The following is a 27,122-nucleotide window of genomic DNA, read 5'->3' on the forward strand; positions in this document are numbered from 1 at the left end:
TTAGCAATGGATTATTTATTGTTTTTCTTTTTCCCCATCAATTTTAATTCTTGTAACTGTTTGTGAAAACGGTTGGTAGTGTATGCCTACTGTGGTGTTTTTATATTTTATTTAATTGCCTCCTATCGACTTTGACTGACAAAAAATCAAGGTTTTCAGTAGTTATTATAGCCTAAAACTTATAAATCCTCGGAAATTTTAAAAATTCGAGCTGTAAAAAAAAATTTCAGACGAGAAGATCAAGAACAACAAGGCGTTTGATCAGTGAAATAAGTGATTATTTGATCACAGAGGAAAAGGGGGAGAGCTGCATTGTAGTTGTTATTTTAATAAATTACAATTATTTCTGTATGCATGTTAAAGCATGATTTAGGGAAGGATATATCGAAAAAATATTTAAAATTTGATATAAATCACATTAAAAATAGAAAAAGTTATTTCGTTTTAAAAATAAAATAAAAATATAATTTTCACCTTGATCCTGCGAAAAAACAAAACAAGAACAGATGATAGAGAATCATTTTGTCGCCGTCAGATTGTTGGCTAAATAGTCCATCATTTGTATATGTTCCCAGAAGAATTACTTATAGCAGTATTTGCAAAGAAATACTTTACAGGGAAATTGCGCACCAGTTTAGATACCATCACATTGCAATGAAACCTCTAAAGAGCTATGTTAGTTTCTCCCAAAAACTTAAAAATAAAAATACTTCCAGAGCGTTCTGGAATACACAGTATTTTTAACGGAGCACTCACAATCGAAAATATGCAAGCTGAACGTCAAACCAATCTTTTTCATTCTTTTCTTCTTTTCTAAATGTCTATTCAAAATATAAGTATAGTGCAAATTCGAAATCGGTGTTTTACAGTCTATAATATACTGAAGCGTCAATAGATTTTTATAAATTTATACGTCGAAAAACAATTTAACCCTAACCTAATTAAAAACGAAACAGAAACACACGCTCAATAAAAATGCAAATCATTTAAATCTTATCCCAATTTTCCACTTTTGTATGATGCTTCCGTTCTGATCAATTCTAAATTCTCACAACCAGGTATTATGTTTGTGTAAGTTTTTCTTTCGTGACATTTCAATCCTTTTCTTTCTAACGTTGGTCTAATGCTGTTTTCTCATATTTCTTCTTTTTTTACTCTCTCTTTTACTTTTTGTGAGAATTTTTGTTAATGTTTGTCCATTACATTTGTTATTTACGCTATTCAGCATTAAGAGCCATTGGAAATTAATGGATTCTTGAAATGCATTTCAAGAACCCCTCCCACCCCTTCTTCCTCTTCTCCAATTTGATTCTTATTTCTAACGTAAATTAATTGGTACAGTGTAAAAAATAGTTATTTCCATTGGTTGGAGTTTGAATGTTCTAATCCTCATTATTTCCATGCATCATTATTCCCAAAATCTATTTTTTGCTTCTTCATTATACGCCTCACTTTTCTGTTATTTCGGTATTTCGCTTATTCTCAAAAGACTAATTGATCAGTGCAACTTATTTTCAAGTAACTTTTCCTTTTAGAATTATTTTCACAATACAATTTTATAACTTCTGCCTACCATGCAAAGAATATTGCCAAATATTTTTTAATACAGGTTCTCAGCAGGTTAGAATTAATGTTACACACGCTGAGAAAAATGGAGCCTGTCTTTGGCGGTGGTGTATGGCGTAATTTTCTTTCCCTTACGTTTCCATAAACGGCAATCCTAGGGTTTGAAGCTATACGATTTCGTTGAAGAAAACTAAATTATTTGGACGCTAATTATGGCTGATATCATGATAGTTAGACATAGAATAAACAAAGCATAAAAAACAAAATATGATATTATTACGTGTTTGTTTGAAGGTTTTAAGTGAAGCTTTTGTTAAGCTAAGGGATACAGCTAAGGGATTTTTAACGTGTATCCTGCTTTTAGGCGGTTTTATAGTAACTAAAAAGAGATCAGGCGTTTACAGGTAATACCTATTATACATCATGCTAAACTAACCACTGACAGATAGTGGGTCTTACGTCGTTAATGGTTAACTAAACAAAGAAAGAACTGGTAGGTTTCACTCCCCCGGGGACTTATAAGAAAGTTGTTCGTATATAAGAACAATCTCTGGATGAACTTAATGTTTCGACGTTGGATTTTTTGCTCTATCGGAATTATATTACTGGATACAACAGGGGTATAGCTGTAGGAAAATCTCTAAAGCTGGGTATTTGTATACAAGTATCGTATCCCTGAGAAACATAATGAGGTTAAAATTGGATTTAATCCAAAAAATCTTTGAAACTATTTTATAAGGTTTAATGTCTTTATATTTTCATGAATACTTAATGTTGTGAACATTTCGAGGTCAACTTATTTATGAGTAGAAAATTAGCTTCAAGTACTTATATTTACAACTGATAAAAGCACACGTACACTTAAAAAAAAGGTATGAAGAATTCTTAGGTTACACTATTTCGACAAAGGATTGATTACTATAATCGATGAAACTTTCGCGACTTTCGCGATTTTTGACATTTTTTTGCAAAACTTCGTCTCGCAAAATTTTCAAAAACTAGTCGTTAGCCCGTGGAAAATGCGCTTGAGCACTTTCCGCATTGTCTGCAATATAGAAAAATCCGTTCCAAGGTCCGAAGGCGCTAAAGCATCAAATAATCATTGCATGTTGACGTCAGCAAATAATCTTAGTCCTTAGGTCGCTGTGAACTTTTTCAATTGCGCATGACTTAGATATAAACGGCGTTCTTTTGGTTGTTGCCCTCTTTTTCATATTATTATGTCCGGGAATGAATAATAAATCTTTTTGGCGCTACTATTTTTAAAAAATTTTCAAATAAGCATTGTTAACTTGAACCGAATTTCTCAATTGCTTGAATTGTTTTGCTTAATTAAACCATAAAAACGTTGGTTAGTGACACACCACGCAAGTGAAACTCTCACTTAGTAGGAGATATTTTTTCAGCTAAAAATGCAATGAAGATAGAAGAGCAAAAAGTTTGAACTCCGGTACATTGTTTTAAAATGAAGTCGGCCGCATTTTTGAACATATCGTATTCTAATATGAATTAACTAAATATCCTATTGTAAATAAACTCTTGGTAAGTGAGACATTATACGTTTGTTTTCACAAGTACACTAGTTTACTTTTTAAAACATTCACTAAAGCGGGATACTGTACATGGAAATAAGAAAATAAAAAATTAGTTTCTCCCCTCATCTCTATTCGCCTCAAACCCTTCTCCATTACGTATGTGCGGACGGGGCAGCTCCAACGTATACCATAGGCGTAAAAGAGCCATACAGATTACCGTACACTTTTTTATATCAGAAACCAAGCAAAAGGTCTAGTCGCCTAGATTTTTTAATTACTTCGGTATTCTAGTATTTAAGTATCTTATTTCTTGAAAGCGGTCGCAAAAACTTTTTCGCCAACATTTCAGTCAACTTGTCGCTACGATTTGCTCTACCCTATAAAAACATTGGCAACATGCTGGCATTCATACCAACATATTCATTCATTATCTTTTTTCAAAATGGCGGAGATGGAAGCTGCCACATTTATATTTTTATCCTTGAATTTAGATGATGATGTAAAAACAGGCGAAAAGAATAAAGGGGTTGCTATGAATGAAGGGGTAATTCATTTAGTATTAAATATTAATTTTGTGGAATTCATTTAGTTAAAATTTGAGCATACCTAACAAACAAGTAATGAATAACAAACATTTGAAATAATGATATAACATAACTGCTGCTTCACACTTTCACATTCTTGATAGACGTTCAACACGCGAATAAGTGAAATAACAAGAATGTTGGCTTCTTTGTGTTTTTAAAATACATGGTATAGCAAACCACGCCAACATGTTCACGCGGTTTGCGGACGCCTTAAAATCGCGTAGTGGAAATTGCGATATTAAAGGCACTGCATAATCTCGTCGAAAGCATCTTAATGTTTTTGAGAAAATATAAGCTGTAGTGAAAGTTTCCTAAAATTTCCAGGGCTCTTAACTCTATTCGGTCCGGGGGTTTTCGAACATACTATGACTGGGGTGAGAGGGGGCAGGGGCTGATTCCGCTCCCCTCAATAACTTTTCATAGGATTGTTTAAATTGGATCGAACTTGGCATACTTATAGTACGTCATAAAAGAAACAAAATCGCAGCAATAAATTTTTGCTTGCGTCAGCACATTTTCAGTGACGTCATCAGAAGCTTGAAATTTGTTAAAAATGCCACTATCTGCTTAAAATTTAATCACTTTTGTTCTAGAATGAATTTTTACATTCTGTTTGAAGTTTCTGAAAGTTAAACAAAAGTTATTTAACATATCTTCCGATTTTTACATGGGTCGCATAACAAATTGCCAAAAATTGCCCAAAAATCCGTTTTTACCAATTTTCGGGTAAAACCTGACAAAATCGGGAAAACAGATTAGTCACGTGTCTGAATTATGCAAAATCATTCTTCTTGATAAAACAAAGTTGTGTTGCAAGTTTCATGTTGGAAGGATAATCCTAACAGGAGTTATTAAATTTTCCCCATTATAAGGACTTTATAGAGATTTTTAGGGGTAGTTTCGAGTAATGGCCAATATCAAAGCCTCTGAAGGGTTGGGATCTAAAGATTCAGCATGCAGATGTCTAATAGATGAATATTGAAACTCAGTAAGTGTCACAGCCATATAACAAAGCAATAAGGAGTTATTAAATAAAAGCGTCAGGGGGGGCGGAATCCCCCCCCAACCGGACCGAATAGGGTTAATACTCAGCGTCGGATTATTTAACATGATGTTGTTGTACGGTCATTTTGAAACTGGGAAGTTTCTCCACAAATAACAAACCTGGCAAATACTGTGATACCTTTCCCATTTAGTGAAGTGGTAACTTTAAAGATATAACGTTTCTGTGGTAGAATGTAAAAAAAATACAATTCCTTTCGCTTTAAATTTCTTCTGAAACTTCTTCGTTGTCGTTTCATTCACTCAAACATTTTTCTTTATAACTTTTTCTAGTTAACGACATCACGCCAAATTATATATAATTTACTTTTATAATAAAATTTTGGAGATTCACCTTTGTGTTGTTTTTTATGTAATTTGAATTAAAACGTACTTCATGCACGACCAGCTGTTGTGATTTTAGCAACTGCTAGCTTTTTCATTAAAATCGAACATTTCTTTGGAACGTCTTCAAATGGAATACTTTTTTAATGTATATTTTTTTATTGGCGTAACTCGAACTTATCGTCTCTGAGGCAGTTCGTTTGAAAAATTATTCTGTCGCCGTTGAAGCTTCAAAAAATTAAGAAGCTAATAAAAAAGAAATAAAAACAGATATCGTTTTATCATCTTGTAAGATTAAATAAGATACAGCATATAACATACTCTATACTCGTACGGTATGTATAATTTTAAGAAATCAAGTAAGAAACGTTCAGTGGTAAAATTGCCAAAAAATAAGAAACTGCCAGTACTAGAGCCTTCACTGGTTCCTTTTCAAAAACGACGAATCGATGCACACATTGGAAACATTATGTTGAGAGAATTCAATTGATATACCAATGGTACCGGGTTAAGCCACAAGTAACTGTGTGGCCCGGTGTTGTACGTCACATCGAGTGCTTAAAAGAGCACTTAATAAAACCGTGTCATACATTCGGTTGGAGTGCTTTGGTACATGTATACAGTATGTTGTAAACCGAGTGAAACGCATACCCAATTATACATAGTTTTCAAAAAATAACTTTACCCAACATTTACCTGAAATGAAAACACAGTGTACAGACAGTTGTTAACTCTTTAGCAACAACGATTGGTCAATATTATTTTATTTTACGGAATAAGTTTTCGGGAAAGTTAAATAATTAATAGTGACAACGGGCTGAGCGCTTAGTGCAAGTAAACCGTATTGTGCATTTGTGAAAACGAGGCTAATCCATAAATAACTGTCCTGGCTTTGAACGCACGGCAGAGCATTAATAAGAACTGTAAACTGTGCCATACATTCAGTTTGAGCGCTTTAATACAGGTATATAGTATGTCGTAAATCAATTTTATGGTGTTTCTGATGTAATATATTTTTCAAAAAATAAATTTAAAAACAACATTTACAACTCGTTGTTACCCCATCATAGGAAAAACAGTCAGCCAACCATTTTTTAGTTTTTGGAGAATGTCCGTGGTGAAAGTTCAGAAATAAATGTTACTCCAGGCTGAGCGCTTAGCACAGGTAAAGAATATCGCTCATTCATATAGGTGTAATACCCTTTTGCTTAAAAGGTTTATCGCAACAGAAACACAGGAATCATCCCTTCGTTAACACTGGATTGAGCGCGTTTAGGCTTAATCCTATTCAGGCCGGGGGGAGGGGGCAAAAATTCCCTACCTGGCATACTTTCGTTAAACACTCTGGAACTATAAATGGTATTACCCTGAAACTCCTAGTACCTGACGTTGGATCAGAAGTATGGAAAAAAAACTTCCAAAATTTACATATAATATTCACAACTTAAGGTACTGTTCCAATTTATTTTTAGTATTTTGTTATATAGATTTTAAAATGGACTTAAAATGTTAACATTTAGGTTTATATGTCTAAAGTTGTTTAAATAACTTGCGCCCTTCGCTCTTACCGCCTTTCGACGCCCGTGGGCGTTATTTTTAATTTTTAGGGAACGCCCGCTTACGCCTTTTTATTCACTAAAACTTTGATACCTGCGTTGCTTGTCAATAATTTTATAAGCTTTTCTCATTTCATTGTAAGCATTTCTCAATAAAAAATGTATAGAATTAATCTTTGAACTATGTCTCTAACCCAGGTGTGCATATATAATTGACTTATTTTCAAATGTGAACAAGACGTATGATATACCCAAACAACCTCGCGAATAAAGTTTACAAAAAGCTGTCTATCAAATTGGGATTTTTGTTACGAAGTTAGACACGACATATTTTACTATTCAGATACGCAATAATATTTGTTACACACTTATTTTTCAAAATTGATTTGTGAGACCTTCCTGAACGGAAAATTCCTCGAACTTTTAATTTTCGATGGGTCCGTCTTGGGTGAACCGACTGACAGGAAGAAGAAAGACCACAAACCCACAAACCCCAAAATTTGCGAAATTCATTAATTCAGTTAATTCTGCCTACATTCACTTTTAAAAAGTTTGGTGGAAACACCTTTATTTACTAGTTAGTTAAACAAGTGTTTTGAACACTTGTCTTATCTTTTTAAAAAAGAAAAAAGAAAAAAAAAGTAAAAATAGTTACCAAGATGAGATTCGAACACACGACGACTCCCGTGTCGGTGCTCAGAGAGGCAAAAATTTTCATTCTTGTAGGACACATTTGCGTTTTAATACAAGCTCACGAGCTTGTAATAATATTTGTTACGTTAGCGCTTTAAAGAGTCTTAAAGCCAAAATAGCTAAAATATTCCTTTAATTATTAAAATTAACTTTATTTTTAATATTTACTAAAAAGGAAATAAAAATCTATCATGAAGCTACACAAATTCAAAAGAAAACTTCTGACATCAGCAAAAAATACTGTTGACAGTAAGCATTTGAGGTATGATTTTTAATTGTCATATGACTGACATCATCCGTACTAAGTTTTAAAAGTTATACCCTAATACAAGGGAAGTTATGAGGGTAGGAAATTTTTGCCCCCCCCCCCCCCCCCCCCATCAGGACTACACTCGCCCCTCCCCCCCTATACCCTGACCTGAATAGGGTCAACGGGGAAATATATGTTATCTATCTCACGAAGATAAATAAGGTCTTTGTTGAAAAGCTTACACCTTTTTAAGGACAAAGTCTACTTTATGTAGTATGCCGATTCAAGGCGCACGCAGCAGAATTAAACCGTGTAAAAACAAATCAACAAAAAATTCAGGTAATGAGAGTCACATCGGCAACTGAAAATTTAAGGTAAACACAGTCTTTTTTACCATAGTTTTGCTAATATAGCATAGCGGTAAAGCTATCGCACATCCCATCGTTACGCTGAATGCACAATAATAGATTTAATAGTTGACATTTGGGCTAGAGTTTTGTCCAGAATTCCGCAAAGACCCTTGGATTTGTGCCCTAAGCCGTATCACGGAGCGAACCATAATAAAAATATCGCAAAGCCGTCGATGTAGTAAAAAGACGTAAGAGGATCCGCAACAGCTTGGTCCAACGCAGCTGAGGAAATTTTTTAAATTCTACTTTCTGGATTTAAAAAAACTTGCACCGATGCATTAAATTTTTGCAAGAATTAAATTACGCGAATTTTTTGCTTTTCGCGAAATGCTTTACATCAATGATGTTTACATTAATGATATTAATAGCATTTCAAGGGACTTTGAATTTAAATTTTTAGCAAGACCAGACTAGTAGGTCAATAAAAGTGAGGAAACGCAGCAAAATGAGTACATGTAAAAAGGTAGTCTTTACATAACAGACGTCCTGAAAAGATAAAATATTGTTGTCAGGAACAATTATCATTTTTGATAACATTTGAATACAAAATAAACATTCGGAAGTCACAAAATGGATAAAAGTTTGTTTAAGTTGTTTTAATATTTTATAAGCATATCATAAACCTCCGACGTCTGTTCATACCGTTTGTTATAGTATATTTTTGCGGAATTTTCAAACATTTACTTGCTATTTGGTGCAGTAAATTCATTTTGTATAGGACTTCTTCCATGCCTTAATATGTGTTTAAACGATACGATCGACGCTCTCTTTTATAAGTACCAGTAAATATTTGAGTTAAATCATTTTGCAAGGCATCCCTTTATTCAATTACTTTATATTTTTATTCACGGCCGCTTCGCGGTCCGAAAACCAGCTTATGAATTAAGATTATCCGTATACTTCAGCAAATGAATAACTGACTAGTAAAAATTCAAAGCTCTTACATGAATATTAATATGCATGTGCGTGAAATCTTTGAGAAAAGAACCACTAGGTTAAAACGATACTTTGAACATAACTGTCCTGTTAAGTCGGCCGAGCACATGCTGCGTTTTAGCCTAGTTAATTAAGCTTTCTTCTAAGAAATCAAATTCATTTTCTCTAAAACGAAAGATTAGACGAAAAGAAATTTAAATCTACCTCATAACAAACCCTGCTGAATTACGATCAACCAATCAGCACAAAGTCAACGTGGTCACGTCTTATCCTCTTAAATATTTTAAGACTTAATTATTTTTATTCAGGTGAGCGTGGACATTCTAGCCCAAAACGAAGGATTTCCAAATATTGACCACGTCAACAAAAAACAATAGAATAAACCAATCAAAAACGCGTTCGTGTTCTGAGCGCAGAAATATCGTTTGAAAATTATGCTTCTCAAAGTACTTAAATAGGGTTAACAACGGCAACCTAATATAACTGACTATCCTAAAGTTATATAAAATTGGTAAAAAGTTTCCAAATTTTGATCCCTGAAACAGTAAAACGGCATAAATCAGGAGTTATTACGAAAGACTTGAGGGGCTTTCGTCACTCCCCAACTATTCTAGTCTTCGCGATGCTTTAAATTTGAAATTTACCTGAGATATTTGTGAAATGTTTTTAGGCGGCAAAAAAGGAGAGAGTCCAGCAAAAAAATTGTATTGTTATCGAGTAATTCTTGATATAAGAAAACAATCAAATGTTATATTGAAAAAATTCTCCAAATTATTTTCTTATTCTTCTCTTCGTTTTTGTCTTGAAATTTGAAATTTCTGATACGAAGATATTTAAACCCTTCCGTTTTTGGATTTTTAGCTGATGTCCCCACATTGAGTCGGGTTTTGGAGCCATTTTTAGAGATACAGTTTTAGAGCCATTTTTCGTGCTCATTTTTTTTTTTCGTTGTGATTTTAGATTTCTACCCTTGTCTTCGGAGCCCTCGCTATTTAAGAGGTTTCGGCTTTTAAAACTAGGAAAAAACTTTCTTACCGGGCAGAAATTTCCGCGAAAAGGGGCGAAAATCGCGAAAATTTCTGCCCGCGAAAATTTCTGCCCGTAAAGTAATTATAAATTATGAGATACCGCTCTGTTATACCGTTGTCTATAAAGAAATTCGTAGTGGAGTACGGAAGTGATATTTTTTATTGGATTCGTTCTACTGCGGAAATAAAATAACTTTTCTCAAAAATTATTTTAATAAAAATCTTTACAACGTGTAAATTTCAACACACGACAACAAAATAACTATTATAAGAAAAAACCCTCGAAAAATATCAAATTTAATTTCATTCTTCATGTTTAAACTAGAGACTTTTTCTCGCTTAAAGCCATTGCAAGAAACAAATGCAAGGGAATTTTTTATCAAAAGAACAGAGGTAATGGAGCTGGCTGAAAGTAGATGGAGGGAGACCAAAAAAACTCTTCTTCGGTCTACGCTAGATCGTACGATCACCTAAACATAGATGAATCAAATACAAAAATTTTTCCCTATATTTGACTTGACGGCAAGTTTTTTTAACTCGATCAAATTCAGTTTTTTCTTAATTACCTAAAAATATGAGTTACGAGAAGTTTATTGCATAGTCACTAGAATTGTAGAAGACATTTTCGAGAATTGTAAGGCATATTTACGATAAATCTACAGCATAATTACCGAAAATACTAAAAATCTTTTAATAATTACGAAAATTCTAAATGGTAATTACGAGAAGTCTATTACGTAATTACAAGAAATTTACGGCACAGTTACGAGAAGTCTATTTCAAATCACAATAAATCTATGCCATAGTTACGAAAAAGCTAGTGCATCCACCACACAAGGTAAAATTAATTTCATTATTTAAAATTACTTCATATTCTCTAATACTACAGCAATTCCTTGTCCACCACCGATACATGCAGAACCAACAGCATATTGTTCACCAGTTCTTCTGAGCGCATGCGTTAGATGTGTAAGAATTCGGGCACCTGATGTACCCAAAGGATGACCAAGAGCAATCGCTCCACCATTTGTATTGGTTATGCTACGATCCAAACCTAATTCTTTCTCAACGGCTAAATATTGTGCTGCAAAAGCCTCGTTCACCTAAATAGAATAAAACTGTTTTGTACTCTTCCACAAATGCCTGTAAATGCCTATAGACGAGCCACTATTGAAAAAACCGTGTATTGGGAGGTGTCACCATGAATACATTAACTACCTTAATACCTCATTATGATTTCTTACGTGAACTTAAAGTTTGGGAGTGTAGTCATTTTTGTCACATTTAATGCAAACATTTTGAGCTTTATTTTATGAATTCTTAGTACAGCGGTTCACACATGAGAATAAATCCATTGAAATGCCTCAACATACAAGTAACACGAGAAGACAGCAAAAAACATTTGCAAAAGTCCTGAAGAAAATATTATTTACTGATAGTGAGTTATATTGTTCCACAACTGTATTGTTTATTACAGGGTTTAATTATTCGGATAAATTCAGTGTCATTCATGGTTGTTCACGGAGTAACATCTCATCTTGTGATTTTAGGATTTTGATTCATTTTTCAGGGTCTTAATAAAAAAAGGGAGAGAGAGGGTTAAGGTAACACCTTCAAAGTCAAAAGAGTCCATTCCAATAGTGTTAGCAAATTAGTTATTACAAAAATTTTGAGAGTTTTCAGGTTTTTTTACAAATTTAATACAAATTTCAGGGTTTTTAAGACCACTTCTTTTAACCCAGGGTTGTTCAGGGTCTCCTAGACATCTTGTATTAGTCTCAGCATAAGGTTAAACATACGTGTGGTAACTCTTCCACATATGCCATGTTGAAAATACCTTTTTACACATGAATTCACATCAAATCAAAAATATGTCGATGTAAAAAATTACACCATAAGATGAGAAATGTCAAGCTATCTATGCCTTTCACATCTAAAAGAGCATCAATACGCAGCAAAAAAGTCAGAAAGAAAAACAATTCATGTTACCTCGACTAAAGCCATGTCAGATAAAGATTTATTTGAATTCTTAAGTGCTGTTTTGATTGCGGGACATGGTCCAATACCCATTATACTGGGATCAACACCTGAAACACCGTAGGATACAATACGTGCTAGTGGGGCTAGGTTATGTTTTTTACATGCTTCTTCAGACGCAACCAGCAATGCTGCAGCACCATCACATATTCCCTAAAATATAGCAATATTGTTGATGTCAAAGTTTTTACTGATTCGAACATTACAAAATTAATTCCCGCAAAACTCTTTTTTTTTTTCATTTTTTGAAACACAACATTTCTGCTTAATTACCTAGAACTGCAATATATATAAATGTGTAAATTTCAACTTTAATATAGTCTTCATGTCTCTTATACATCAAAAGCCCTTGAAAAACCGTATAAATTGAGAAAAAAAATGTTTAGAATTTTTTTTTTGCATGTGATGGTTTTCTACATGAACTCTGTATGTATGTGATATGTAAGTTTGTGCGAAGATAATGAATCTTGACAAATAATAAATAAATATAAAAAAATAACTATAAATGCAGTCAAAAAAACTCCTAATATAAACTTACAGAAGCATTTCCTGCAGCTACGGTACCATTTTTTTTGAAAACTGGTGGCAGTTTTTGGAGTTGTTCTAAAGTAACGCCAACACGAGGATGTTCGTCTGTGTCTACTACAACAGTCTTGCGTTTTATTTTCACCTCCACAGGTGCTATTTCATCAGAAAACACTCCATCTTGGTGTGCTAAATTAATGGAAACTGATAGGCACTATGTTCACACTATGTTACATAATACCAAATAGGTGATATAGTTTAACCCTGCCCCAAGCAAAACCCCAAATTATTCTTCCCCAGACCCATAATGTCCAGCACCCCACAGTCCTCCTCCTAGCAAAGTTTTTTATGGAATTGATAGCTTCAGTCAAGCCAATAATCAATTTCCACTGGTCATATCTAACTATTTCGACTGAGGACAAGAAGTGCTTCTGAGCATGCGTACTTGAAATGTTCACATTACGTCAGTGGAAAATTTTCCTTTCGTCAACATCACTGCAGAGCCTATTTTTTATGGCATTTCTATGGCGTGCAATCTATATTATAATGCCCATATACGTCTGTCCGTCTGTCTGTCTGTCACACAAAATGGTAGCTTAGCTGCAACAGGCGAACCCGTGGATTTTTTCACGGGCTAATGACTTTTAGAACAATTTAGAAAGAATACCAACCTTTAGCCCATCTATCTTGTGATGATAACGCAAACTCATCACATTCCAGCCTAGTAGTTGAGTATTTTTCTGCTAGGTTTTCAGCCGTCACACCCATGGGTGTATTAATATATGAATCAGTCAAACCTGACCACAGGGTGTCTTCCATCTAAAGGAAATGCAATACTAATTGCAAGAAATGTTAAAACCTTAGGTTTTTTTGGTTAACATAAACACGATTACATAAACACGATTACGTTGTTTTGATTACAAAAATCAAACTTGCAAAATAATTATTGATGAAAATAATTTTTTTTAAATCATTGATGCTTTAATTCTGTTCTTCTACTGAAATTTTCTACCTCAACTAGGTAGAGTATTTGAGTGGAATGCATTTTGATTAGAAATCTTGATTTATATATGCATTGAATATTCTACTTTGAGTACTTGTCTGAATTAAAACCAGTGCAACAATTAACTAAAAACTGAAACTACTGCATACCTCTCTTTGTTCGCCTAGGTTAATTCCCCATCTAGAGTTTCTTATTGCAAACGGCGCTTGACTCATGTTTTCTGAACCACCTGCAAGAACAATGTCAGCGTCACCCAGAATAATTTCCTAAAAATAAAAACAAAAAACAAATAACAATGTTTACGTTTTTCCGAAATTTTTAATTTCTAAGAACTAAATATTAATTATATACATTGTTAATTATTAAGAACTATATCATAATGTAAAAAAGATGGAGTATTGTGATGGTCCTGTAGTCAATATCCACATGTTATGCTGCCCATTTTTTATAGTATAACCAGCTACTCTTGCACACCTAGTATGCATAACATCATAAGTCAACACAATTCCAGCCTGCTCAATAACAAGGATGAATAACAAAATCGATTCTGCAACTGCCGATCAAAACCAAACTGCCCACTAAATGGTGATTGTTTGAAGTCATGCATCGTTTTTCAAAGCAGAAGTTTTTCCGGACGGGGAAACATCGATCTACTTTGGAGCAAGTGAAGGAGAATTTAAGACGCGCTACAATAACCATGTTAAATCGTTCCGACAAAAAAGGTATGAGAATGAAACGGAACTATCGAAACTGATATGGAGACTGAAAGATGAATCCAAACTGTACCAACTGTCATGGAGTATTGCTGCAAGAGCATTCCCATACAAATGTGGAACACGGAGATGTGACCTTTGCTTGTCCGAAAAAACACTCATAATAAGATCTGAACCCAAGGGACTCTTGAATAAACGAACTGAGCTCTTATCAAAATGCCGACATAGAAATAAGTTTATAATAGGAAACATTAAATAACTAACATATTTCTATTCCCTGTGGTAACAAACAAACTAAATGTTTTAAACAACTTTCTAAAGTTATGTTTTAATTGTAACCTGATGATTGTAGAATATACATGAAACTTGAAGTTGTTAAAAAGTTGTAGTATTCTTACTTATCCAACAAATATTATATTTATATATATATATACCTGAGCGGCATTTATCACAGCCTGAAATCCTGAACCACATAAACGATTAACTGTCAAGGCGGTAGCTTCTATTGGTACGTTAGCCTGCAAACCAATGTGGCGTGCCAGATAAGCTGCATCTGATGAACTCTGCATATAAAATACATGTGTGCATTTTTTACAACTAAAACATGTAAATACACACAAAAAATGAACTATCAAAACTATCAAAAGATTGAACACTTCAGTATTCTGTTGTGATTTTACAGGAACCTGATGTAAAAAAAACAATATTTTACAGGGCTTAAAATTTATTTAACAAGGCTTCTTAAATTTAAAAAAAAGTTCTTTTCATTCTCAAAGATTCCAAGTTTTAGATTTCCACATTTAATCACGCAGCATAAATTATGATGCGTAGTTCTATCATCAGTGATCTTAGACCTGTTAAAGTATATCCATTCAAATTTAACTAGTTCCAGATTAATTATGCCACCTTATCATAGTGTCATATTAAAAAATATTGAATGAAAGAGCCACTGTTACGATAATCTATATTTTTTTTTTTACTTTCAATAGGCGAATACACAGCCTTTATAACTCACTATGTTTCGTGCCAAAAATTGCCACTTAAAATGTTTCTCGCCCGCTTCATGTTGCTAAAATTGCAGTTCATATTGACACCTTTGGTCAGCCATGGCATGACATCAAAACTTTGTAATTTCAAGATTACATCCAAATAAAAGAAAATCATACTAGCAAAAAAATTTCCAAAAAAGGTCACATCATCATTGGCCTCATAAATTGCTGAGTTACAACGTGAGGTCGATATATACGTACATAAAATATTTATGCATAGTGAACAAAACTGTTTAATAATTAACTAAAAGTGTCAAACCTGAATGACATTACCAAAGATAACAGACTTTACATGGCATGGGTCAAGGTTTGCTGCAGCTATGGTGGCAGAGGCAGCCTTTTCACCAAGAACAGTTGCAGAGACATCTTTAAATTTACCTCCAAATGCTCCAAAAGCTGTTCTTTTTGCAGCTACGATATAGATGGGTCTGGACAGTGCCATTATACTATTTCTGTGTATTCAAATATTTTATTATTTCAGTCCCTAATGGAATGTTTTACACAAAGAAAACAGCAACACTATAAGCACAAAGAAGCATTAATAACATGTTATGAGTTGTCCAGTGGATTTTTAACCAAATTAGCTAAAATATATAGTTTGTTCTTTCATTTTAATTCATTTTGTTGTCCTAAATATTTTGAACCCATGGCAATTAAATATTAAATGCCGTCTAACAGGCAAAACACTGTAATTTTTAGTGTATACGTGTATCTGTCAAACTTAAAACGTTCATGAAAATACAGACGGTGTATTTATCATCATTCTGGGCTAAACCAGTGGCATATCCAGAGGTTACTTTGGCCACACTGTGAGCGCAAAGTGCGAGAGTTTGATAAAAAAAAATTTTAAACAAAGTTCTTTATTTCTCAAACTGATGTAGTACAGGCAATTGTCCCTTGTTGGGGGAAGGGGCGAAGCCCACATAAAATTTAAAGATTTTTGGCTATAATCACATTCTTGTAAGCAGATTAAAACGTTTATTACTGACTTTAAGATCCTAAACAATGTCACTAATTCAATGTGTTTAACATCGGATGTATACTACAAGGTTTATAAACCTTGTAGTATACATGTGTACATATGACAGACACGTAGTTAGAGTCAGTATCAATGCTACATGCTAACACTCCAAGCTCCGCCATATTTTGTTGGATTGCAATCGAACTGGCGGCCCTATTTGGTACTTTGTCACCAGGAAGCCGGAGACCAGCGCAATACAAAACCAGTCCGTGTAATCCAACTCAACTACAAGGGAGTGCGCACCCATGCAAGATAATAAAATTGCCAGAACACAGGAGAGCTTTGACCACAGAGAAACACAGTTTCTTCTTACAGACAAACTACAGTATTCCTTTGTCTCTTAGCTCTCTATATAACATAAATCGCAATAATTTTTAAGACATTAGCATGCCGAAAAGAGTTTGTTCAGGCTTAATGTGATTTCTTATACGCCGTTAAATGATTACAGTAAACTTTTTTTTATGGATTAAATAAGAAAACCTTTTTTCAACCACTTCTTAATAACTTGGGCACTTAGTTTGGTCGTCCAAACCAGTATACCGGTGTCTAATCTTTTAATCTGGTCTAGCGTTCCTCTGCATCAAGTCTGTCTATCTCTGGGTATTGCCCCAGGAACTATTAAGTCTCTTTAAAAACAGGCAAACAAACAAAATTAGATTAATATAATACCGTTGTGCAAAATAGCTTTGAAACCTTTAAAGCACGTAGGGCCAGCTGGCTATACGGCTATAAGGGGACCTCGCCTGCCAGACCAGGCGTCTGACTAAAATTTGGACTTTGACCTTTCATACATTCACCATGTATTATTAACCCAAGCGAGTGGGTAAGCGAGACATCCGTTTCACGGGAGAGGAGGCGGGTCAGCGTAGTCCAATTTCGTTTTAATTTATAGTGGTCGAAATTCTTTAAGGCGACGCATTCTACAAAGCATCGGTGCAAATATTTCCCCCGCCGACAGGTTCTAGAATGCGTCGGCGCTCAGAAATAGCGCCAACTCTTTTAAGAGGCGCCCAGACAAAATGAGCAAAGTTGCGTCGACTCTTTCTAGAAATAGGCGTGTAGAGAAAAATGAACAAAGTTGCGCTGACTCTTTCTAGAAAGAGGCGTATAGAGAAAAATGAACAAAGTTACGCCGACTTGGAAGAGGCGTCCAGATAAAATGAGCAAAGTTGTGCCATATGCGCCGACTCTTTCTACAAAGAGGTGTCCAGCAGAATCATTAAAACAATTACGGCGACACCTTTAGAAACAGACGTATCACGAAAGTTGCACTGACTTTGAAACAGAGGCGTGCTATAATTATAGTTACACGCTGTTCGCAAGAGTTACGAAATGGAGAGGGAGATGGAAATCACAATCATTCGGAAGGTACCTGTTTACTCCAACTTTATTTCATTTAAAATTTGTGCAAAAATAATTTCAGAGTTAAAATTATTCGAACTGAAAACGTTTGTGTTTTAAAGTTTAAATTTCAGTTTATTTTATTCTCTAACCTTTAAATATATGCCTATCTTTATTTCGAAATCCGTAAACCTCTACATAACTTCATGGCAAAACAGTAGTCTCGGTGTTAAATAATGTGCAGCATCAAGCTAACCAGACATGCAATGCTGAGTCTGACATTAATAGTTTGAGATACACAGTCAATAATATGATTCAACTTGTGCTTAAATGCAATTGTTTATTATCGACTAGAATGTTATAAAGGTGTTACGTAAAGCAGCAGAATCGATAAATGAAAATAAAAATTCCTAAAGTCGCCACTTTAAACCGAGGACAACCACCTTATCTTTTACAAAATCTTAACTTGAAATGTACTTAAGATATCAAAAATGGTAATTGTGGATATCGACGAATGGATGGCTTGCTTATGTCTAAAGAAAATCCTGTTACTGAAAAAAGAATTAGAGAATCAATGAGAAGAGTAGAAGAAGAGTATAATAATGTCAGCTCAAACTTATTTTATTAACTAATTAAACACCTTACTTTAGATTCTGAGGCTAGTAAAGATAATATACGTAAAATATTATTCTGTTTGAAGAGTCCAAAAGGTTTTTCAGGCCAAATATGTGACATCTATTAAATAAAACGTCATTCAGAGTCAACTGTTTCAACATTCTAGTTCATCATGCCAGTAGAAAATATCTCAAATTGTGCATAAACTAACTACGCATTATTGACCCGCCTCCCGCTTCATACTCATCTCAGCGAATTTTGGTCACTCAGGCTCAAGTGATTTGAGCATGCGCATAAGGATTGCTTACGTAAAATTACATGACATAAGCTGTTCGTCGAAATCTTTTTCAGCGATCGTTGGCGATTTTTGACGTCACAAATCTTTGAAAGCCAATCAGAATCAAAATTATAAACATTATGCTCCAAAAAATATGCTAAAATATTTTTATCCAGAAGAATAAAAATAAAATTCATGATTCCACTTTAAACATTTCTTGCTCATTTTTACTTCACTATGGCATATGGAGATGATCAAAATTCGCCTAATGGGGATCAGACTTGAAGCCTGCAACCGACTGGCCAGGGGATCCTTCCATGGCCCTAGCCGCCTCGAAGGCCGAGGGACAAGCCTACCCCCAAATCTTTTGTGGATCATAGTTAAAGGTAGCTTAAAATGTCACATTTCCCCTATAATCTCTCTTTGCTTCGTGAAGTATTCTTCTGCGTAGTAGGTCCTGGGCTCAAATTTTGTAAAAGAGTAAGCTAGAAATTCGATTATGAGCTGGACTACTATGACTAAAATTTTCTTCGGACGTTCTCGCTATGCGCCTTAAAATCGTATTTTATTTCCAGTCTTCCAGAAGTCTTCAAAATACGTGTTTAAATACGATTTCACGGCTTCATTAAATTTTGTTTTCTTTAATATGCGTCTAATTGTGCTTATATATGTAATATGGAAACAAAAAACGTCTTAAAACGTTTTTGTTTGCGAAAAAGGCGCTTAATACACGCTCTATATGTAATGTCTACATGATATAACAAGACAACAACGTAACCAATAAAGTGAGAGTTGGATTCATTGGTGCGAAACACTTCGGAGGATTGGCTAAGGATGTTTGGAAATGATTTGGACAAAAGGATAATTTCATTGCAAGCCGAAGAGAAACATCAGCAAAATTCCCTCACAATCTCAGTCTCTATATCTAACAATTACATCAAAATATCAACAAAACTATCCTTTAGCAATTCATCTTCTGACAAGTATAACGAGTAGGAAAACGAGAGGAAATCCTAGAGAGACCATCCCTCTCTGAGATGTGTCTGTCAGAGGTCTACAAATGGAGAAAACAATGTTATAAAAAGGATTTGTTTTGCTGATCTTAGGGGTGGAGGCTCATAATACTCGAACAGGGAATTATAATCGAATTTACTAGTAACCCAGTCCTTGTAAAATAAGCGGATTGTGTATTTATAAATAAGAAATTCGAAAACATTATAAAAGAGGATTATCAAGCAGATAATATTGCGTCATTCACTGCTTTCCTTAGTCTGCCTCAGTCCCCTCTTTTCGCGAATGCTTTTTCGTTCTTGACAGTAGCTTTTTCGAAACAATTAAGAGAACACGTGTATATAGTTGTTAAATAAAAATGTAATTTCAAACTAAGAATTCCGCGTATTATTTGCCTTATTCTGGCAGTAAACAGAATAGATATTAGTAACAAATAACTGTTTTATTTCAGTCATACTTACTGTTCTTAAAAAAGTATGATACCTGAAGAATGATACTGACCCTTGTTGTCAAATACCGCTGATAAATGCTGCAAGACGGTCTGTATTTTATCAACACAGGAGTTTGAATAAGAAGTATTGACTTTAAGGACGAATGCTATGGATTTGTAGTGCAAGTTGTTTCATTGCAGCATCTGGGAAAGAAAGCAACTAAAAACAGTGCACAGTTCTTATTAATCAATCAGAATATTTTATTGGGACATTAATCGATCCCCATCCCATCTAAATGTAAAAGATATTTTAATACAGTTTACTGAATTTTAAGGAGGGTATTTCAATCACAGGTTATGGTTTTTCATCTGATAATCCATTAACAAGTCTGTCACAAAAGGGATTGATACTATATGGCAAAACCAACCTAAATACTTCCTGATATAGGAAAAATGATATTTTAACTTATTTATAGTCTCTTATCCGTGATAAAGTTTTAAGTTCTAGTTGTATTCTAGCTGGTCAAAGAGTTAAAGTATCCAAAAGATTTTGTTCTGTAGCTATATAGATTTTACAGCCAATGTCCTATACCTGACTTGTGTAAAACAAAACGGCCTAAATGAAAACGGAACGCCTTGAGTACGGCAGCCTTACACAGGGCATTCCCTTCTGACTCTGATTTTTGTCCCCTTCATTGTGCTGGAGTTTATTGTTTGAAAAACATTGTGTAACGTTTGGGAAGCCCACAGGACTGCTTCCAAGAATACACTATGACGTTGAATAAAACTGGTAATGACCTCAGCTAATGACCAGTGTCTTTTGTTCCCGTTGTCGATACCTCGTGATATTATTTTGAAGTCATTATTGCGGAGAAGTTATTTGTATTATGGTAGGTTTTCATGATCTAGATATCTGTCCATTCGACTTTATGAAACAAGCAAGTCATGAGTCCAAGTTTCCTAGCATCTAAAAAGTATACATCACATTCGTCACACGTGGCTTTATGAGTCACGTGTTAAAAATACATAAATAAGTAACACAGGACGTTTATAAAACAAGACAAAAACAAAGAGTCCTGTGGTCGAAGTTGTCCGAGCAGCTGCATTGTTTATTCATTCTTTTTATGCATTCAAATTGTTTATTATATTTTTTGAAAATATAGATATAATGTAGATAGTGGACTCTTGATATAACGAATCTCCTAGGGAAATAGAAAAAAAGTTCTTTATATCGAAGGTTCGTTGCATCGAAAAGTGATAAAAAATCGGAAAGTTTGCCTAAATCGTTTAAAACTGACGTGACCTTGTCCAGCAGAAGTGTTTAAATTCGTATTTTCAGCTAGGATCCTGTTCAAAAGCATATTTACTCTTTTCGTCTTGACTATCTGTTCTTCGTATTTGGACGTAGGTTTTCGTTTAGATTCGAATGTTTCGATTTGGATGACATTGCATTGCAAGCGTTTACTTTTCTGTAGCATTTTTTTTTTTTTTTTTTTTTTTTGACATTTATTCGGGTTCCATTATACAATGGTTCTTATCCCTATAATAACATAATAATAACAACAATAAGAATAAAAAGTTTAGAACAAAAATGATACAAGAAGCATGGAGATCTAGGTTTCAATAAGAGTTGTAGATTTAGGTTTTGTTAAATGGTTGTTGATAGATTAAATAGAGGAAAGGCATAGGCTATAGTACTTTAGTACTTTGAGTTCATTATCAAGGTTTTTTGAGTTCGACGATGAAAAAATTCGGCTCGTTTAATTGATAGGTCACTATATCGAGGGGTCGTTATACAGAAAGAACTTATAGGAGTTTCTTCAGTCTAGGATACAAAGGAAATTGACTTTGGTATACGTTATATCTAGATGTTAACTAAAACGATGGTTCCAGAGTCCACTATTTCAGTGGGTTCGAATAACGCTTATTCGAACATTCTATATTTTAAACAAATTTTCAGGTCTCTTGACTCCGTTAACTCGAACGGTTTTTCGGTCCATAGGCTCGTTAATTCCTTACACATTTTTTATTATGAGATCTAGAAATGTAAAAATTAATGGTGGAAATTCTTAACTTTTCAATAAATTTTACATTTCCAATAAAATGGAGTTAACTCCCGGTAACTCGAATCTCCAAGGGACCAGAGAAAACAGTTCGATTTAAGCGAAGCTCCCGTTAATTCGGACTTAGACAAAAATTAGTCATTAGTTCGAGTTAAGGCGATTTTTTCTTCTGATTCTATAAAATTTACAAATGTTACAATCTCTAAAATGCGTTATCACTATTACTGCAAAAGCAGTAATTCTTGGAGATGGCGATGGTGTGCAAGTGCCTTGCATTATCCAACTGTCAGGACAAAAGTGTATGGTGGAGATTTTTAAAAAAACAGAACTTATAATTTAAAAGAGAACTGTAACTTGTAAGGAAGTAACTTTTGTTACGTGCAAAAATGTCTTTATTTTCTAACCTTTTTTCCACTTTTCCAGCCATCCATCTGACGATTTAAAATTTGTAAGATCAAAATTTTCAGCAAATTGAAGAGCTTTCTCTTTTATCATTTTGCCATCAAAGGAACATTTTTGCTTTAAGATAGAACAGCCTTTTTGAAATTTCTGGCTACATTACATACCAGTATTCATTTTTCGATCATTTATTTTCTACTTAGCCACTATAAAGATCAAGTTATTTGAAGAAATTAACTTAAGGGGAACCAAAAATTGGTTCGAGAAAACGAATGTTCGAGTTATTCCCGGGGTTCGAGTTACCGGGAGTCTACTGTATCTAGATTCCCTGGTCCGTCATTAAAATTACATCTTTTCTCAGTTACTTCTACTTTGCAGCTGTTGACGGTTAAAAATAAGGTTTTTTCGCATTTTTATTTGCGTATTAGATTAAGGTTTACTACGTGAATGTTTGAAACCATTAAAATTTAGATTTTCACATACGGACAATTTTTTAGGTGAATATATAGGGGACCATATGCCCACATCGCAACCTCAGGGGCTCTTTCCTGAATTTTTATAATAGCTCTGGCCTTACATGCTATTATAAGTCTAACATAACTCTGACATAAAGTGCTTTGGTGAGATTGTTAGTGGAGTTCACTTCCAAAATAAAGATGGCGCCGGTGGCAGAAGGAAAGAAGTCTGGCGAGTCTTCTAAAACAGATGAATTTAAAAAGGAATCAAAAGACAATCTAGATAAAAAAAAGCAAGATGAGGCAAAAGAAAAAGAAGAAGCAGAAATGGTAAATTCTTTACTACATCTATGATTTATTTAACTTTATTTTCCACTAATGACATACTAAATTATTATGGTTAAAAATGCTGAGTCATTATATCTTGCCTTACTTTTTAGTACTACAAAGATCTCATTTTAAGTATTTTATCCATTTTAGCATTCTATAAAACCTCATTTCCATGGCCCAATTTTCTTTATTATTTGCACTGTCAGAAGATATGTGTTTAGTTTGTTTTGATCTAAGAATGCATGAGCCTTGTTATGTTATCTGTTTTACAGATGCGGTTGCTTCTGATAAATAGCTAAATTTCCTGCAGCATATTGTAAACATGGCTGCAATTGCCTATACTATTCTTGCCTAATAAGCTGATCTGCAGTTGTTGTATCTTGTCAGTTTGACCAAACTCTGCAAATTTGCGTTTGTCACAACACTGATATTGTATGTAAATGGAATCACTAACCACTAATTTATGGTCGCAAAAACAGAATAAAGAAAGAATAATGCACTTTTTAAGTCAATGTGATATTTAATTTAAAATTTGTAGAGATAACAGTTGCTATTTTTGTAACAACAATGGCTTTCAAACTACTTTCCAAAACCTGAATTATTTTTGCATGCTGTCAAATATAGCTATATATATATAGGTAAAAATTTTAAATGTATAGATACATAACAATTTTTTGTCAGCACAATAATTATTTTTAAATTTGTGGAACTTGATTGCAGATAGTTACTGAAAAGTTATAAAAATAGCACGCTCCAAAAAAATTTATTTTTAACAAGTAGGTATGCTTCTAATTCTTATTTTGTTTTTTAGTCAGAAGAAGACAAACAACTTCTGGAGGAACTTAATATGCTTGTGCAGAGATTAAAGGTATGTTTACAATTGTAAAAGTATTAGGCAGGTTGTAGAAAACAGCCTATCTAATTCTTTTTGCACGCGTCCTGCTGGTAAGCTTGTGTTTCAAGTCAGCAATTTATATTTTGTTTTGCAATTGTACACTCCCATACACGGCCCACAGTTAAAGTAAAAAATAGAGCAAAAAACATGGCAAAAATTTGCTTATGTGCATCAAGATTACCAAGTGCTTCATGAATTAAAAAAGCAAGATAGTGTTATTTGCTTTCTTTACTCTGCAGAATGTGAAATATTTCCATGTTATGCCCTGCAATAATAAAAGAGCTTATTTCCTGCTAGCTGTATGTGTAGATATGTTGTTGACATTTTCTCTGTTTCAAATCTAGTAACAAGGGAACTCCTTTAAACGATTAAAAATTTTGTTACATATGTTGTTAGTAAATAGCTAGACTGCTACTGGCATAAAAATGTGAGAGCTACCTTTTTCCCCTTAAAGCATGTTTAATCCGTGAGTCTTATTCAAAACCAGAAGGGCATTTACATTTTTTATGATGGGGCTTAATCAAAGGGGATGGTTATTGAAAGAAGGGATTTAATTAAGTATTTATGGGGATATTGTATACACTCTTACCAAAAAAAATATGTTCAAAAATGTATAAAAATACAAATAAATAATGCATATTGTGGTGGAAAATGGTTTAAGGTATATAGAATATACATAATTATATACATATAAAAACCAAGTTCTGTGATGATTTGAAACTTTTAAAACATAACGTACATAATTTTGCAATTTACATATTCTCCAAACGAGACTCACCAGGGTGTCTGCTGAGAACTTTAAAATCAGACTAGGTGACAGTAAACATCATTCTTTAAAGAATAACCTTGAAAACTGTAAAATATAAATATACTTTGAAAAATAATTAAAAAAAACAAGTTCGAAATAGAGTTATACACTGTAACTTTGGGGTATTTTTTACCATATATCGCCTACAGGCCATTAAGGTGGCCATGTGATGAATAACATGCCTTAATAATTCCATGTGTGCAAAATTTTCAGTGGCAAAAGTAGGAACAAAGTTCCTTTTTTTCCCGTACACTGCACCATGACTACTGTTTCGGGCACATACAAAGAGTAAGTTACATTGAAGTTCACGGCCAGGAAATTAAACCCATCTATGAAAAATTGTTAGGTTGATACAAAATTTGTTATTTTTTCAAATTGAAATCTAAAATTTTAGCTAGATTTTTATTTTTTTACAAGGAGTTCAACAGGCTAAAATTCGTCTTCAAACACGAAATATATAAATCAAAAATGATTGTTTTTATTCGTTACCTCTAGGTTTCCTAAAAGAAGTATATACAAACTTGAACTAATTTTTCTACTTTCATAATTACTTTCATAATTTTTTTTGTCTTTTGCCTGTCTGTTAAACGACTGGTTTATTAGCATAACAATGCTATAAATGCTAACAATAGGTCAATGAAAATCATTACTTAACATAATATATCATTATTGTCAAAAATGCTTTTCAATTTCTTTAATTTTTTCATTTTGTTTTAGTAATTTTTTTGAAATTTAGTTCTCTAAAAGACAACTTTAAAAAGATTAAATAATTGGGGTGAGATTTTATATATAAAAGCTTGAATTATAAAACACAGAAACACAGAAATAAGAAAACCTTAATTTGCATGTGTGCGATTAGTCACACATCTAAACAAATTTGCGTGTGTGGGGGCGATGCATGTGGGATCGCACACTTCTTAAGAAATGGTCTGCGCTGACCTAGTTATTTGCTTCCAATATTTATTTTAGAAACATGGTACAAAATCTTAAGCATCCATACAACCTTTAAATTGGCAGATACCCTCTTATACCTTTTTAATTTTAATGCTCTCATATAACGAAACGAAAGCTTTAAAATTTATTACAAGGACAAAATATCTCTATTCATCCATCCTTAAATAATATTTTGCTGTAACCTGATCAACTTTTCTTAATAATTTAAGTCATTAATAAACATTTTAATTTTAGGAAGATGACACATCTTTGTACAAGCCTGCATTAGAAAGTTTACGAAAGCAAATACGAGCAAGCACAAGTTCTATGACATCTGTTCCCAAGCCACTGAAGTTTCTCCGACAACATTTTGACTCCTTAAAAGAATTATACCAAAAATGGCCTGACAGTGACAATAGAGTAAGTTATTTTTTTGCATGCAAATAAGTGGAGACAGCCTTTTTAAGGTGAAAATATTTACAAGTAGTTGTGCATATGATGCATATGCAGGGAATTCCATAAAGAAAACATTGTCATGCTACAAATTGCATGTGTGAATCAATATAAGAGAATTTGCGCGTGCGATTTTGTAGTACCCCTAAGTGGTGTAAAAGTAGTAAATATAACAAAACACAGGCATGGGCAGGAGTAAAATCTGTGGCGTGCGGGTCATCCCAATACTAAAATATTGTTGACGAGTGCAACAGACCGCACGCCATAAAGTGAAGTTACACGTGCGTAGTACACGCCCTAAATACTCGGCGGCGTGCATACGTTTTTTTCTTTCATTTAATATCTGTACGGAAGTGGGATTTATTTATCTCGCAATTGATGAAAGACTTCCACTATTTTATTTGTAGTCAAAATGACAGCATTTTAGCTAGCTAACTGCCCTAAAACAAAAGGCAAAAAATTACAAAAAATGTATATGAATCAACTTTCATCTGACAAAACTTCTGATAGATTTCCATTTCCATTTGCTTGGCATTTTTATCATGGAAATATTTGTAGATAATTTTTTCATTTGACAAAACAATTTGAAACCATAGCAGGTCCGAAATTTAATTGATTATTTTCTTTATGCCGCAAGTGTTATTTTTATTCAAACAATTTTAAAACGAAACCCATGTGTGGTATAATTTTTTTAAGCCACATGGATAAAGATTTTTTTTAATCTGTAAACAAAGCATATTTTTTCCTATGTGTTTGTGATGACTTTACAAGTAATATTAATAATACAAACTTAAAAACTTATTTTATGTTTTCTTTA

At 33.6% G+C, this 27,122-nt stretch overlaps 2 protein-coding genes across 2 annotated transcripts in view; one reads left to right on the forward strand and one right to left on the reverse strand.

Moving 5' to 3' along the window:
* Window positions 1–3,837: 3,837 nt before the first annotated feature.
* Window positions 3,838–27,122, forward strand: part of LOC130628897 (26S proteasome non-ATPase regulatory subunit 2-like) — a 37,402-nt gene continuing 14,117 nt past the window's right edge. Inside the window, exons 1-4 of the mRNA XM_057441949.1 lie at window positions 3,838–3,842; window positions 23,087–23,216; window positions 24,028–24,084; window positions 26,108–26,272. Coding sequence (XP_057297932.1) covers window positions 23,088–23,216; window positions 24,028–24,084; window positions 26,108–26,272 — 351 coding nt within the window. The 5' untranslated portion in view covers window positions 3,838–3,842; window position 23,087. The remainder of the gene's footprint in view (window positions 3,843–23,086; window positions 23,217–24,027; window positions 24,085–26,107; window positions 26,273–27,122) is intronic.
* Window positions 10,085–15,789, reverse strand: LOC130628899 (3-ketoacyl-CoA thiolase, mitochondrial-like). The gene is made up of 7 exons (XM_057441952.1): window positions 15,534–15,789; window positions 14,660–14,788; window positions 13,662–13,778; window positions 13,181–13,328; window positions 12,523–12,698; window positions 11,937–12,137; window positions 10,085–11,050 (listed from the first exon to the last, which is right to left on the reverse strand). Exons 1-7 carry the CDS (start codon window positions 15,714–15,716, stop codon window positions 10,811–10,813), a joined length of 1,194 nt encoding a protein of 397 aa, XP_057297935.1. The 5' UTR covers window positions 15,717–15,789; the 3' UTR covers window positions 10,085–10,810.

The sequence above is a fragment of the Hydractinia symbiolongicarpus genome, chromosome 15, assembly GCF_029227915.1.
Source record: "Hydractinia symbiolongicarpus strain clone_291-10 chromosome 15, HSymV2.1, whole genome shotgun sequence".
Taxonomy (NCBI): domain Eukaryota; kingdom Metazoa; phylum Cnidaria; class Hydrozoa; order Anthoathecata; family Hydractiniidae; genus Hydractinia; species Hydractinia symbiolongicarpus.